This window comes from Podarcis cretensis, assembly GCF_951804945.1.
Source record: "Podarcis cretensis genome assembly, chromosome: 8".
Lineage (NCBI taxonomy): Eukaryota > Metazoa > Chordata > Lepidosauria > Squamata > Lacertidae > Podarcis > Podarcis cretensis.
This window is the reverse complement of record NC_137177.1, coordinates 25,236,120-25,250,107: the sequence shown is the minus strand read 5'-3', so window position 1 is coordinate 25,250,107 and position 13,988 is coordinate 25,236,120. Positions and strand designations below refer to the sequence as shown.

The following is a 13,988-nucleotide window of genomic DNA, read 5'->3' as shown; positions in this document are numbered from 1 at the left end:
TAGGAATATTATCAGTCTTTAACTACAACTGTAAGTAATAGGAAGTGTACTTTAACCAAACAATACATTGTTATGCAAGGGAACTGAAATCAGAAATTAAATCACTTTAAAAAATGTTTATATAGTGTAAGCTTCCAATTCAGGTTATGTGCCTAGGCTTGTTTTACATCTATGCTACTTCATGGATTGGTGTACGAGCTGCTCTCTCCTTCGCATGTGCACTGCAATACCTTCCCTTTCATGGAAAATCATAGCTTGTCATCATATCTGAAATGAACAAATGATAGCTTGTTCTTGCCCTCCAAAACATTGTAAACTTTTATCCTGGCTTTTAATTCTGGTCTGGAGGATAAGCACAAACCAGAGTTTACCAGTGTTTGTGCAAAAGCAAACTATGGTTTGGCACAAAAGTAGTAGTTAGGGAAAGTGTGAGGGAAGGAGTAATTGTGCAAGCCTAAACCAGCTCAAAGACTTTGGTATGGAGTCTATAATACGTAGAAACTAGTACAGCATTCATAACTCTTGCAATCTCAGAAAATTCACTAAATGGGTCCACATCATAACGATAACTACATTAGTTTTTATTTTCATTTTAAAGTTAATTTTACTGCATTTTCTGAATGTAAACTGGCTTCTAAAGCACCTTTATTACCTCTAAAACTTATAACTTGAAATTCTACACCCTTAATTGGCCAAAAATAGACTCGGTGATTTAAGTGAACGTTATGAGCTACCCTCCAGACTTCATAGAATCATAGAACAGTAGAGTTGGAAGGGGTCTTGAGGATCATCTAATCCAACCCCCCACAATGCAGGAATCTAAACGAAAGCATTCATGACAAATGGCCCGAATCTACAGTTGTTCCTCCCTGAAGCAGTGTGCGACACACTGTTCTCAGTCACCTCAGTCAGCAGTAATAACACCAGCAAGATCCCCCAGCCCACTGTGGAGATCCTTTGAGCTTTTAAGCAAGGCCTTTTTGCTCTCAATTCTCCTTTCCCATCCCAACTCCTGTCTAGGGCTCCATCTGCACTTTATGTCTAAAGCCATATCATACCACTTTAAACAGTCATGGCCTCCCACAAAAGACTCCTGGGAACTGTAGTTTGCCAAGGGTGCTGAGAGTTGTTAGGAACCCCCCTACTGTTAAGCCGGCATCAATACATCATGTTGTCAACAAAGACCCTATTTGGTGACCAAGCACCAGCATGCAGTTACCCTTATCATAATGGAATTATGGGAAGGGCAGGAGGTGTCTCCCATTCTACAAATCTAGCAGAATTAGTTGGAGAGGAGAAACCAGAACAGACCTCATAGACATCTGAATCACATAGAGCAGATCACATCTTGCAAATGTTTAGAATGCAACAGGGACTTGTGAACTTTCAACATACCAGCTGGTGTTGTAAGGGGAGTTCCAGTTTCTTGACAGTAACCAACAGGTCGAATATAAGGGCTACTAGCATCACACCTGGATCAAACAGAGAGAACTAGTTCCAGTCACAGCCAGTACATGAAAGAATGAATCCGATGTTTCTTTGCTGAACCTGATCATACATGGAAACCACTTGCTTTAAAAGTCATAAAACTATGTCTTCAAGAAGACCAAAACACTGGAACTTACTGTGAAGGGTTTTTTCTTATTCAACATAAGAAGGTATCAAGTGGGGTATAATCCCTCCTAGTGCTTGGAAGGCAGGAAAAATGTGAATTTCTGTTTGAAGATCCAGGTGAAAGACATTTCTAAGATAAGATGATGCCTCCTACTGGAGGGATCAGTCAGACCCTATGCTTGCTTTCCATTGAGAGGAGTCATCCCTCTAACCAGACTGACTCTGTCTGTGGTCAGTGAAGGCTTGGTTCTCAGACTTTGTTCCAGGCCTTTTTAAATAGCTTTCCCCTGTATTCTTTGTCTTTTCTTTTTGCCTCTTCTCCTCTCTTGGTGTGACTGTTGTGTGAGCAGCCACTGTATTGCATTGATCTACAAAGCATTTACACCTGTGCTAAGAACCTGCCTTGAGTTCCACTTGGAAGAAAGTCAGGATGGTTTTTTTCCCCCCAGGAACCTCATATGTGCAGCATAATTTGATATGCTGGGATTCTCAGTGCTCTTCTTCTTCTCCTCCAAGCATGCTTCTAGTAATCAAGGTTGCAAAAGACTTAAAATTTGCATACAATGGGAAAGAAGGTTCAGAAATGAGAATAGATTGGATGTCCTTCAGTGGGCAGCCGTTCACTGCATGGAACAACCGATCTATCCTTTTCACCTGTCGACTATTCCCTAATCTCCTAAACCTTGATGTGTAGTTTGACCCTAGCTTGGAACATTCCCAACCCACAATTGCTAAAGTAATGTGAATGAAGGGGCATGAGGAACATGTGTAGTTAAGCATTGGTGAATGTGAGAAGAGTGCTTAACCTTTCACATACTTATCAATTCTCCCCTCCTAATGTCTCCCGTAACCTTCTTTCCTCCATTTGGGTGTATTTCTGGTGTCAGAAACAAGGCAGGGAGAAACAGATCTAAATACAGCTGTGGTGTGGGATTGGATTTTCATGGAGAAATCAGCAGGCATGGGAAGGGATAAGCCAATGATTCTTATACTGTAGGGCAGCCTGCCCTTTAGAGGGTCTAGAGCACCTTCAGAAGTTCCCAGTATCTTTATTGCTTAATTTTTAATTTTATGTAATTGTTGCATGTCATACGCTCTAATGTTAACAAATATATTTCTCAGTGCAACCATGTTAAACAGTTCAAAGATGAAAATGAATAAAAACTGTGTTACAAAACAAAGAAAGTTCCAGATGTATGTAGATCCTAAGGCAAGTTGTATAATCCTTCTCTACTAGCTAAGACCTAGCTAGAAAAACTTAAATGTTGACTACATTTACTTTATTCAGTTACATATATATTCTGGGTTTTGGTCCTTTACAGGACTCCCAGGGTGACTCAAAATTGCAACAATATACCTATCTATAGTTATATATACATACACATACCTCTAAAATAATTAAATCATAATGACAAATGGTAAGCATGCATAAGTTTGCAAGTAAAAGAATATTGTCCCCCTAGATTTTCAAAGAGATGTGAGCTGTACACAGTTCTGCAAGTTTTGACAATGTCACAAGCAAACAACTGGGCCCAAACATATTTACTTGGAGGAAAGGTGCACACATCTAAATGAAATTTAAGCGTGTGTAGGACAGCTTCAGAAATTCAGGAAGTGAATAAGACCTGATGAATCTAAATTCAGAACTGGAGCCTGACTCAAAATGCAGAACTAGCACCCCCCTCATCCTAACTCAAATTCATTCTCTATCTAGGCAATGCTAAGCAATACCCTAGTTGCGTGAACAGAGGAGATATTTCTTTACTTACCAGTAGTCATAACTTTCATCCCAGTTGTCAAAATGAATTAGCAGCCGATTATCCAACATGTCTGCAATGGTTGCTACACACATTAAAGAAGGATTCTTTTTGTCTACGGCCTCCAACTTCATTCCCACTCGAAAACCAGAAGGTGTGACTGGCTAAGGAACAGGAGAAAATTGAGAAAACATTGCAGTTAGCTAGATTATTGAAATTACAGCTTCATTAGTATAATGAATGCCAATAACGTATTTTTTTTAAAAAAATCACATGTTCCAGTGGACATTAAAGACCAGAATTTGTTAGATATGGGAAAGTCTCATCAAAAAACAAACTATACCAGGTCAAACTAGCAGGTTAATCTAGCAGCTGAATAAATTTATCCATCTAAAGAGGTTTCAGGTAGAAATCCTTCCCAGGAATGGTTCGTGAGTTTGTTGTAACTGGACATATTAAATACCGAACTTGGCAATACATGTGTGGTATTGCATTCTGAATTTTCCCTTTCTCCGATAGAAGGATACATTCATCCAGAGGAGGAGAACCTTTAGATCCAAACCTCTTCTCCCTCCTCTAAACTATAATCTGCTATGACATCAAGACAGCAGAATGCAAATGCTATTTTCCACTTGGATCAAAATTCAGTGCTAGCGGCTGAATCCTATGACAATTCTACTATGGTAACAGCAAATTCTGGCACATTACTGGACAAATCCTCTGAAATACAGCAGATGTTCCCCATAAATAGAGGAGGATCACTCAGACTGAAACCGAAAGACCCTGACCTTGTTCAAATATATGAAACGTTTCCATATAGAGTGGCCCTGCAGACACAATCATGTGAAAGAAATAATGTCTGGGCTAGTTTATCCACAAATACAGTTACAGCTTCCTGGCACAATTCTTGGCTGAAAAATGGGTTGCTTGCTCTTTGACAGTGGAACAGACAAATTCGGAAGGTTGTGGACTCTCCAGTGGAGGTTTTTAAACAGAGCTTGAATGGCCATCTGTCAGGGATTCTTTGGCTGTGATTCCTGCATTGCAGGGAGTTGGACTAGATGACCCTTGGGATCCCTTCCAACCTTACAATTATATGACTATGTAAAATGCTGCTGAGAAGTGACTCTTGTATTCAAAGAAAAGGTGGAACAGATCTTACTTTCTCCACAAGGCTACTCTGCATGGAAGAGTTACAAAGGCCCTTCTCATTCATTGAAATCAACACAATTTGACAACCATTGCCAGGCTACAGATTGGACAAGGTGCTATGCAAATGTACAAGCAAAGATACTTGACAGAGTGGAACGGGAAGCAAACTAAAGCTATTTAAAAAATGCTGGAGATGGGGAAGATGAATGCATTTATTCAAATGAGCAGAAATGTGTTTGATGTAAGTACACGTATAACAAATATTTTCCCGTCAAGGACTGAGCAAGTTCTGGTATTCTGGTAAAATGTAGCCAATGCCAGAGAAATATGACAAAATACAATCTAGTCTGTGCCAAATCACCTAGTAAGTAGTCAGATGATAGAATTCTTTCTTTGCTTGGGTAGGTGTCTGCCATGTGCACATATATAATAAGCCAGACAATAAACTCTGTTTACTAAATGTAAGTGAGAAATTAAATAGGTTTCTCATTTGACATCTGATATTCCCCTGTTTCTTAGTGATTCAGCCTCTGTTCCAAGCATTTGAAAAAGGCACAATAATATCCTGGCTGAAGCTTTAGAAATGGCTGGAATTTAAAAGACTAAAACATCAGTACTGCCTCTTACCGTGCTCAGGGCTCTGAAAAGAGCTTTGGGGGCAGCTTGAGCTTTGCAGTTCTTCAAATATGATGTCCAATTAAATTCCCCTTCCTTGTAACCTAGAGAGAGAGGGGGGAGGGGGGAGGGAGGGAGGGAGATAAAAGTATTGTTTTATACAGTGGCTGCTGCTACATTCAGATTGGTTTTTCAGAAATAGAAATTATGTGGGAAGAATGTGAACTTTGCATAATAGCTGCCCCTGTGAAATAGGCAGGAGTTACAGGCTTCAGTTAACATATCTCTCACTGTCTTCTGTCTTTTAAATACATTATTGCAGTTGTTAATCATTAATCTGAAACCTCAGAAGTCTCTAGGAAACATTAAAAAGGGGGAAAAAGTAGTGAATGCATTTGCTATATTGCACATTACTGAAAGAAATTCTCATTATTTTACGTTTTCCATTGCTTGGCTCCATCAAAAAAAAGTTTGTCTTTTCTCTTATAAGAAAACTGCTTCATAAACTACAGCAAAAGTGAATGCACTCTCTTCTGTCCTGTAAGATTTCTGTCTTCTAAGGTTTACCATACATGATCCACTGCAAACCATACACTGCTTCAGCAGCTTATTTCCATGCTCTACACAGGGTGGACAAATGGTGTCTCAACATTTCACATATTATTATTTATTCATTTTATTATTTATTGCACTTATGCACTGCCTTCCTGACAAGCTATTTACAAATATTAATATCGTTTACGCAAATAAGTAAAGGCAAGCAAGCAAATGTTATATTTAATATGTACCCATTTCTATTTTGTGAAGTGGCTACTTATTGGTTTAGATTTCAATTACTTCTTCCCATTTTTAACAATGTTAACTTTAGTGCTATCAGAATGAGCACAGGCGAGCCATGAGTTTGCAAGCTCCCTCCTCACTTCCTCCTCCTCTGGCAAGGAGACTGGAAGCATCCACATCCATGTTTGAACTAACTACAATTTATATGAAATGGCACAATATAGTAAATTAAACAACCTAGCTTTGATTCAGCAAACCTATGTTTAAACTAAGCAGAGTTCCAAGTGTGGATGTTACAACAAACTCAAATCAGGAACTGGATGCCTTTAACTTTCTGTTCAAACACCCACCCACCCACCCACCCACCCACCCATGAGATGGGAGCATAAAAGCTTGAAGCTTATCCATGTGTGTTCCCAAGGTGCTAAAATGTGGCGTAGCATTACATCCAAATGCACTTGTCTGAACAAAAAAATAAGTTCATGTACCTTTAGGAGGAAGCAGCTTGTGACCTGTTTTTTCACACCATCCAACAGGGTGGATTTCTGGAGAATCCGCATTAACCCAGATGTCATAACACTCAGAATAACCATCAAAGTGCAATCTCACTCTGTACCCTTGCACCTGTAAGCATGAAGCAACTCAAAGTTATCCCTTTCACGAGTCAAATGAACCTTAGGGTTGTTTTTTGTTTGTTTTTTAAACTTAACTCTGGATTGATTCCATCTCCTTATAATCTTTGGCAAAAGATAGAAATGCTCTCTTTTAAAATTTACCATCTATAGTTGTAGGGACTCCTCCACAAAGTCTGTTTTATGCTTATTGTCAAAGTGGAACTCAAGTCTCTACACTGCAGTGTCCAGTCACACTGATGTTGAGTCTCTCTCTCACTCACTCCCACCCACCCACCAGGAGATCCATTTTGCACATGTGTAGGCATTTATTCAGGCCTCAAAATTACCGTATTTTTCTGTGTATAAAACTAGGTTTTCCCCCTTAAAAATAATGTCAAAAATTATGGGGGCATTTTATACACGGATATTGCCGAGGGTGGACTAGCAATTGGTTGTTGCCACAAAAATAGGGGGCGTCTTATACATGAGGGCATCTTATAGACAGAAAATACAGTAATTCAAGTAAACGCCCAAGAAAACACACACACACTAAAGATTGTCTTGTTTACCTGAAAATACCCTTTGAGTCTGGCAGGATCTGTTTCTGACTTTAAAACCATTAAAGTTGTTTAATTTCAAATAACAAAATCTAGGCAGAATATATTTTTAATTAAATAGAATGTGAAGCATTATCTTTAAACATCGTTTTAACTCACTGATCCAGGGCATGCCTTAAGACCTTCCCTCTGTCTATTTTCCCCTCCCCCTTATTATTCAGAAAATAAGTTAATACTGTTGATTTCAATACAAAGAAAGGCAAATACCTCAGCAACAGAAAGCACACAAAATAAGGATGGGTGTTCAGGATCTAGGCCCTCTAGCTTCATTCCAACTTTAAATCCATTTTTGTTTTGTGGAAAGGACTGAGACTGCAGTGGAAATAATGGAGGGAAAACATTATTTTACACTTCAACGAAGACTTTCTTGTTGCAGTGTTAATACTCTATGGGGAAAATAAGAAGGAAATGAACTCTAGTTATTTTGTGTAATCTGTTTTCTCTAATGGAGGTAACTTCAGAGATTGCTAACTCTGTACTTGTTTTACACTGAGAGATGGAAGGTGAATGACATCTATATCAGAATTATATTCACAAATATATTGATTTGAAGACTGTGATTCATCAGAAATGGCTTGCCCAGTGGGACAGAGCTGCAATGCTAATTTTTTGGCAGTAATGTCACTGTCACTTACCACGATGGAGTGGGGTGAGGCAGTGGGGAGGCCAATGCATAGTGGGTGCAACAGTGAGAGCACTGGATTAGGTCTGCTGGTGCACCCACACGACCTTGACCTTCCCACCCCTTCATCTCCTGGCAAGTGGCAGCACTGTCACTACTAGAAAGCTAATATTGTGGTTCTGCCACATCAGACAAGCAGCTTCTGTGCTCAGTTCAGACATCAGTTGGCTATAGTTGAGCTAACTCTGAAATGAAAAACCATGGCTTGTGATTAGTCAGCAAACAAGAATTGGAAACCATGGTTTGAAATTAATTTGCAAGCCATTTTTTGAGCTATAGTCGGTATGATATCAGAACTGACAAACCATGGTAATGGCCCTCACTTCACTTCCAGAGGCTGCTGTTCTATGGAGAGAGAAATGAACTTAAGGAGCTAAGTGCTAAGCAGATCGGAAAACAAAAGCAGGCAAAAACTGTCTGTAGACTGGGGTTGGGAATATCTGGTGTGTGGGCCAAACTTGGCATGCCACGCCTCCTCATTTGGCCCACAAAGCCACTTGGGGGAAGTAATGCCCACCTGCCCAAGACCTGATGTTAAGATGATGGGTGGTAGGAGTACACCTTGATCAAGGAAACAGAAGTGGCTTCCATTCAATGGACAGCCCCACCAACTAAAGGCATCCTGATAAGGGTCTGGCCCATGCAGTCAAAAAGGTTCCCCACCCTGATGCACACCATGATTTGACTGTTAAACATTTGGAAACTCAATCCATTGGTTTAGTTCTAAACTATCGTGAGCACAAAACTGATTTGGTTTGACATCTGAATTGTGACTTGGTGCAATACCTGAAATGAGTAGCTTCTTCTGACTTTTGTAAACATCAACCAAGAACAAAGTTTCAAGTTTTGACATAAAAAGAGTCGTAACTCTCAAACCCTGGCTAAGAACAGGTAGATAATTAAAAGGAATTCTGGTGATGGAATCTGAAACAACCTTTTATAACCAATGCTTACTTCCACCAAGAAGTTGATCTTTATAGACATAACTGATCAAAGCTGAAAGGTTCCGCTAGAAAAAAAAAGGATGACTGAACATTTCCCCAGCGTTACAAGGTGCTATTTTTTCATTTCAATGGAAATTGAGGGAATTCAGTATCAGACAGGATGCGTGCTATATTCACATTCTATAGAGGTCGGCTTCTTGCATATTTTTAGACATGCCAATTGGTTGCTACTTGTACCCTCACTTGTAATGATTATTTTTTAATCAGATAATCTACAACATGCTAAAAGTCAAGGATCCAATTAATATAAGCACTATGCTAATTAGCAAAGCTAAAGCTAGCTTCACACAGTCATTGGCTAAGATATGATCCTAGCGCTGAGCATTTTCACATACTTAAGGCACAAATTAAAACAAGGGTTGGGTGCAAACTTAAAAAAAAACCACAACTATTAAACTTTCTCTAGTGAGTAATTGACATATTCCCATTTCAACAGTGGAACAAGTACAAATAAAACCCTCCTCTGCCCATATTAGTTCATTTCTCTGGCATCCAGTACAGGCAGTAATTGAAGATTTCTTAGAATCATAGAGTTGGAAGGGACCTAAGGGTCATCTAGTCCAACCCCTAGCAATGCAGGAATCTCAGGAAAAGCATCCATGGCAGTTGGCCTTTGTCTTGCAGCACTTGCTCTCCCCTTTTCTTGTCTACTACTTCCTCACAATGAGAAAGCCCGGGGCTACCTATCTCATTAGCAAGCTGTTTTGGGGAGCAGCACCTTGTTGCAACAGCTCTGGTCACTCTGTAGTGACAGCTCTTCCCTATCCAAATGGGCAAACAATTCCTGGCTACAAAGAGGAAACAATGAAAGGAGCAAGGGAGTTTTTCTGCATTTTTCCTAAGACCAAAACAGAAGTGGGGCTTGATTACACATTTTCCCTTTTAACAAGCAAACTTGCATATTGACCCAAAAGGCAGCTTTGTTAACTTTTAGGATATTATCGGAAAAGCATCAGGAACCACCCTTTAGATAAGATGTAACTACCCAGCCAGCCAGCCACCTAGCCAACACAACACCACCAGTAAATCTAGCTCTTTGGCCTGTGTTGCAACAGCACAAAATAAAGTAAGTCAACCCTGTCTGGTTCCTCCCTGTAGGAGAACTCTTTTGTGTGCAAGAACTCTAGGCTGGTTTGACAAGGTGAAAACTCTATTTCTCCTGTACGAACCACAGCACATGCCAATACAACACCAGCCCCCCCCCCCATTCTGTTAACCAAATGCACAAAGTCATTAAATAGACAAATGAACAAAATAAATAAATTATCCAAGAGCTGTCAACCTCTTTGAAGAGTTTCAGTGGAGCAGGTGCCATTTTTTCTTCTTCTAAGTATGACAGCCAGTTCCACACATGCTTCTTTCCAGGAGTAACTGAGCAAAGACAGAATGAGAGGGAAATTATTTCTGCAGAGCAAAGCACTGAAGCAGAGATCCACACACATGTGCTTCTATTTGCCACATTGGGTATCCAAAGGTAAGTCGTTTCTTCTACAATAGATGGAAAGCAGCTTTCAAGAACAGTCCAACAATTCAAATGCTATCAACTTCCCCTTACTAGAATATATATTAGGGAACTAAAATAAGCAAAACTATCTGCTATTTAAAAAATGAATAAAACTAATTGCAGGAAGGATCTGGTTTCTGGTGTTGCTTTTTTAAAAATTACAAACATACCACATACAATTAATTATTTACGCATTTACAGTTATTTATACAAAAACACAGCAAAATTAACCATATATAATAATTCTAAATGAAATGGGGGGGGGATACTCAGAATTGGTGTGTTTTTTGTAATGTCTGCTCATAAATTTCAAAATATTTTCTGTGTTGTAAATATCTGAGGCTGACTTTTAATGCTATTTAAATATGGTTTTCTTGTTTCTAGATAGCTGTAAATGGTGCACTGGTCAAACAGACCCTTACTGACCAGTACAAAACAACAAATTCCCATAGTCCTTCAAAATATATATAAGATGAGCAACCATTAGCAGCAATAAAGCAAATCTAAAAGAAATTAAATGGCCAGCCAACAGATCATGAGGAATATGAACAGGCTGCAATCTTATACATATTTACCAAGTTCCACTTAATTAAGTGTGCTGTAAATGTCTCCAGCTCTGACTTTAGTAAAGGCTTTCAACAAATTAATGCAAAAGATGAACAATATTTGAGGATGTAATTTAATTTAAGATCATCCTTAAGAGCCCATCAATCATTATCAGTTTCATTTCAATTTTATCTTCCAGTGTTTATTTTAACAGGATTTATCATATTCAGCTTGCTGTTCATAGGAGGGACTCTAGTTTGATGATGCCAGAATGAATGATCCAGATGCTTTGCGGCCACCTGAGCAAGTTGGTATACTGTTACTCGCAACCCTTAATTCTACTATTCTAGATATATTATGGGTTCTACAGCTCCAGCCTTCTGGGCTGCAAAATTATCCACTATACAGCAGATTTTCAGCATTAAGCCTTCCGCTTACCTTGCTTTACTGGTTTAGCATTCTTGCGGTTTTTCAAATTCAATTTATTCTTTTCCTAGAAATAGACATATTTTTTAAATGATAAGAAAATACACCAAGATTTTCATATATATGATTGACATTTTCAATCTTTTATAAAAATAAAAAGGTTTAGTATTTTAAATTGTAACTCACCTTGCGTACCTTGGTAGAAAGGTAGAAATGAAAAAAACAAACAAGAAAGCATAACCTGCCATATAGTGTATCCCCGCCACGATACACACACACACACACAGAGAGAGAATATATATATATATATATATATATATATATATATATATATATATATTTATAAACTTTCCAGAGTGATATTTTCTGAATGTAAAATGTTAACATTAGCTTCTAATTCAAAAAAGTTTTCAAGATTTACATATATCACTGCCCGACTCAAGTGTAGCCTCTTGGTTATGATTCCAACTAAACCTGTAATACCTCATCATCATCTGCATTTTCTTCCTCATCTTCAGAATCCAAAAGCAACTTCCTCTTTTTTCGTAGGCGCTTGGAAGGTCTGTCTGTTTCATACATCTGGCTGCTACTTGTCTGTTTCCCGAAGTCAACTGGGGTGTCCTTAGAGACTCTACTAGGAGACAAAACCTAAAATAAGTGCAAAGTATCCCTGTGAAGTTACAAAAAGTTACCCTTCCCGTTAACAGTGAAGCATCTGGACTGGCAGATTTAAAAGGCAATACAGTATAAATGGTCTGGGGCAAGGATACTTCAAAGACCAGCTTCTTCAATGAAAACCGACCTGCTGCATGTTTACTCAGACATGTCTCACTAAGACCAATGAGGCTTACTCCCTAGGAAGTATGTTCGGGACTTAAGCTTTAATAGCTAGTACTAACTGGCATCTTAATTAGCAATTAAGCAAATTTCAGGAAACCAAAATCATGTACAATAGTGACCTCTCTTGAAGCACAGGTCAACTGCACAACCATGCAGGTTTTCTTGATGTTGAACTTCATTCATATTAGCACTGAATATTTCACATCAAGGAAAACAAGCACTGCAAAGTTGAAACAATGCTTACATTTTCATTCAATATGAGCCAATGAAAGCGTCAGAGCTAATTTCCTTTAAGAAAAGCTCTTGTACACTTTTATACTGCAATGTGGCCTTCTTACGCTTCAGACATACCACCAACGGTTTTCCTATCACAGCTTGCTTGATGAGTTTTCATTTCATTTTGTCTTTTATAAGGAAACTGGATATGTATTCATTTTTCTGCTGTGGCAGAGGAAGTCTTGTGAGGTAAATAGGAATATAACTTCCCCATTTGAGTGACAGGTTTGCTACCATCCTAACAATTTTTATATGCTACTTCAATGTTTAGCATTACTAAAAATGCAAACTGGTGTATGAAAGTTATGGTGGGAAACAACTGAGGTGGCAAAACATAATTTATCTGAAGTTAGAAATTACTCAAATTAACGAAATTTTTGAGTATTATAACTCATCTATTTAAAGCAATCACAAATATGTGAATAAAATGAATTTCAGACAAACTGGAGTATTCTTTATATATAGTTACAGTGTTTTTAAATTAGATGGGGATGCAGAGGGCAGTTAAACGATCAGAGGTTCAATACGTTTTTTCCATCTTTCTGAATACGTTTTTTCCAGCTTTCAGAATAAAAAATTGAGAATTAACTTTCAGTCATGCTGAAATAAATGTTTTGAAAGATAATTAGACATTTTAAATTTAATCAAAGAATACTGTTTAAAGAAAACAACAACTGCATTTCTTTCTCTTTTGAATAATGTTAACTGATAAAGAGAAAACCACTACCTCCCTTAATCTGTCTTGGTCAGTGCCTCATCAATACATGGGGCCAGTCTCCACCTTGAATGCTATCTCATTCTTTCATAAAGTGATTTACCCTGCAATCCTACACTCAGAAGTAAACCTCACTCAGTTCAATGGTATTGACTCCCAGCTCAGTGTGTAGGATTGCAGCCTTACTATTTAGTTACTGCATCAGCAGCCAGCCATCCTGTTTTCCAACATCTTTTAAAAAAATACTGAAATTGATACTTGCTCTTTTAATACAGAGATAAATATAGATTAATCCAGATTCCACTTGTGTCCCATGAAACAAAAGAGGAGACCAAAGACATTACCTGTCTCTAGGTTCCTGACGGGAATTCTCAAAACAGTCCATTTTCCCAGGGTGTCTGTTATTTTCACAGGTTTGGAGTTCAGATCTGGGAATATTGTCCTTGGACACTGCAAAAAAAAAGGATGATAGGCACTGATTAATTCAAAATAAAATTATTTGGGACTTCTAACACCTTTCATGGAGCTCTTTCAATGCTTTTTACATTCCTGAAAGGAAAATGAACACCACGGAGCAGGTATTTAAAGAGTCTGTGAAGTCATTTAAGCCAAAGCAACAAATAAATGAAGATTCTGTAGGTATTTTAACTGTGGGTGAACTTTAGAGATGAGAAGAATAGTGTTTTGAATTTTGTCAAATGTATAAAGCCTCTAGGCACCTACCCCATGAAATGACAAATTCAAAACTTCATCTATATTGACAAATTCCAGAGGGGGAAGCTATGTTAGCTGCAGCAAAAACAGCAAGAAGAGTCTTAACACCATAGGCTAATAAAATGTATTGTG

General features: G+C 38.4%; 1 protein-coding gene across 11 annotated transcripts in view; it reads right to left on the bottom strand.

Annotated features, from left to right (window-relative positions):
• Nucleotides 1-13,988, bottom strand: part of LOC307221483 (lethal(3)malignant brain tumor-like protein 4) — a 59,839-nt gene that overhangs the window by 22,555 nt on the left and 23,296 nt on the right. For 8 of the 11 annotated variants that reach the window (XM_079985974.1, XM_079985978.1, XM_079985984.1 and 5 more), the window contains 9 exons: nt 13,487-13,592; nt 11,795-11,945; nt 11,324-11,378; nt 10,118-10,206; nt 7,357-7,461; nt 6,407-6,542; nt 5,151-5,242; nt 3,384-3,535; nt 1,396-1,472 (listed from right to left, as the gene is read on the bottom strand). In XM_079985974.1, the coding sequence (XP_079842100.1) occupies nt 1,396-1,472; nt 3,384-3,535; nt 5,151-5,242; nt 6,407-6,542; nt 7,357-7,461; nt 10,118-10,206; nt 11,324-11,378; nt 11,795-11,945; nt 13,487-13,592 (963 nt within the window). The remainder of the gene's footprint in view (nt 1-1,395; nt 1,473-3,383; nt 3,536-5,150; nt 5,243-6,406; nt 6,543-7,356; nt 7,462-10,117; nt 10,207-11,323; nt 11,379-11,794; nt 11,946-13,486; nt 13,593-13,988) is intronic. The other 3 variants (XM_079985977.1, XM_079985983.1, XM_079985982.1) reach the window with 1 other exon arrangement.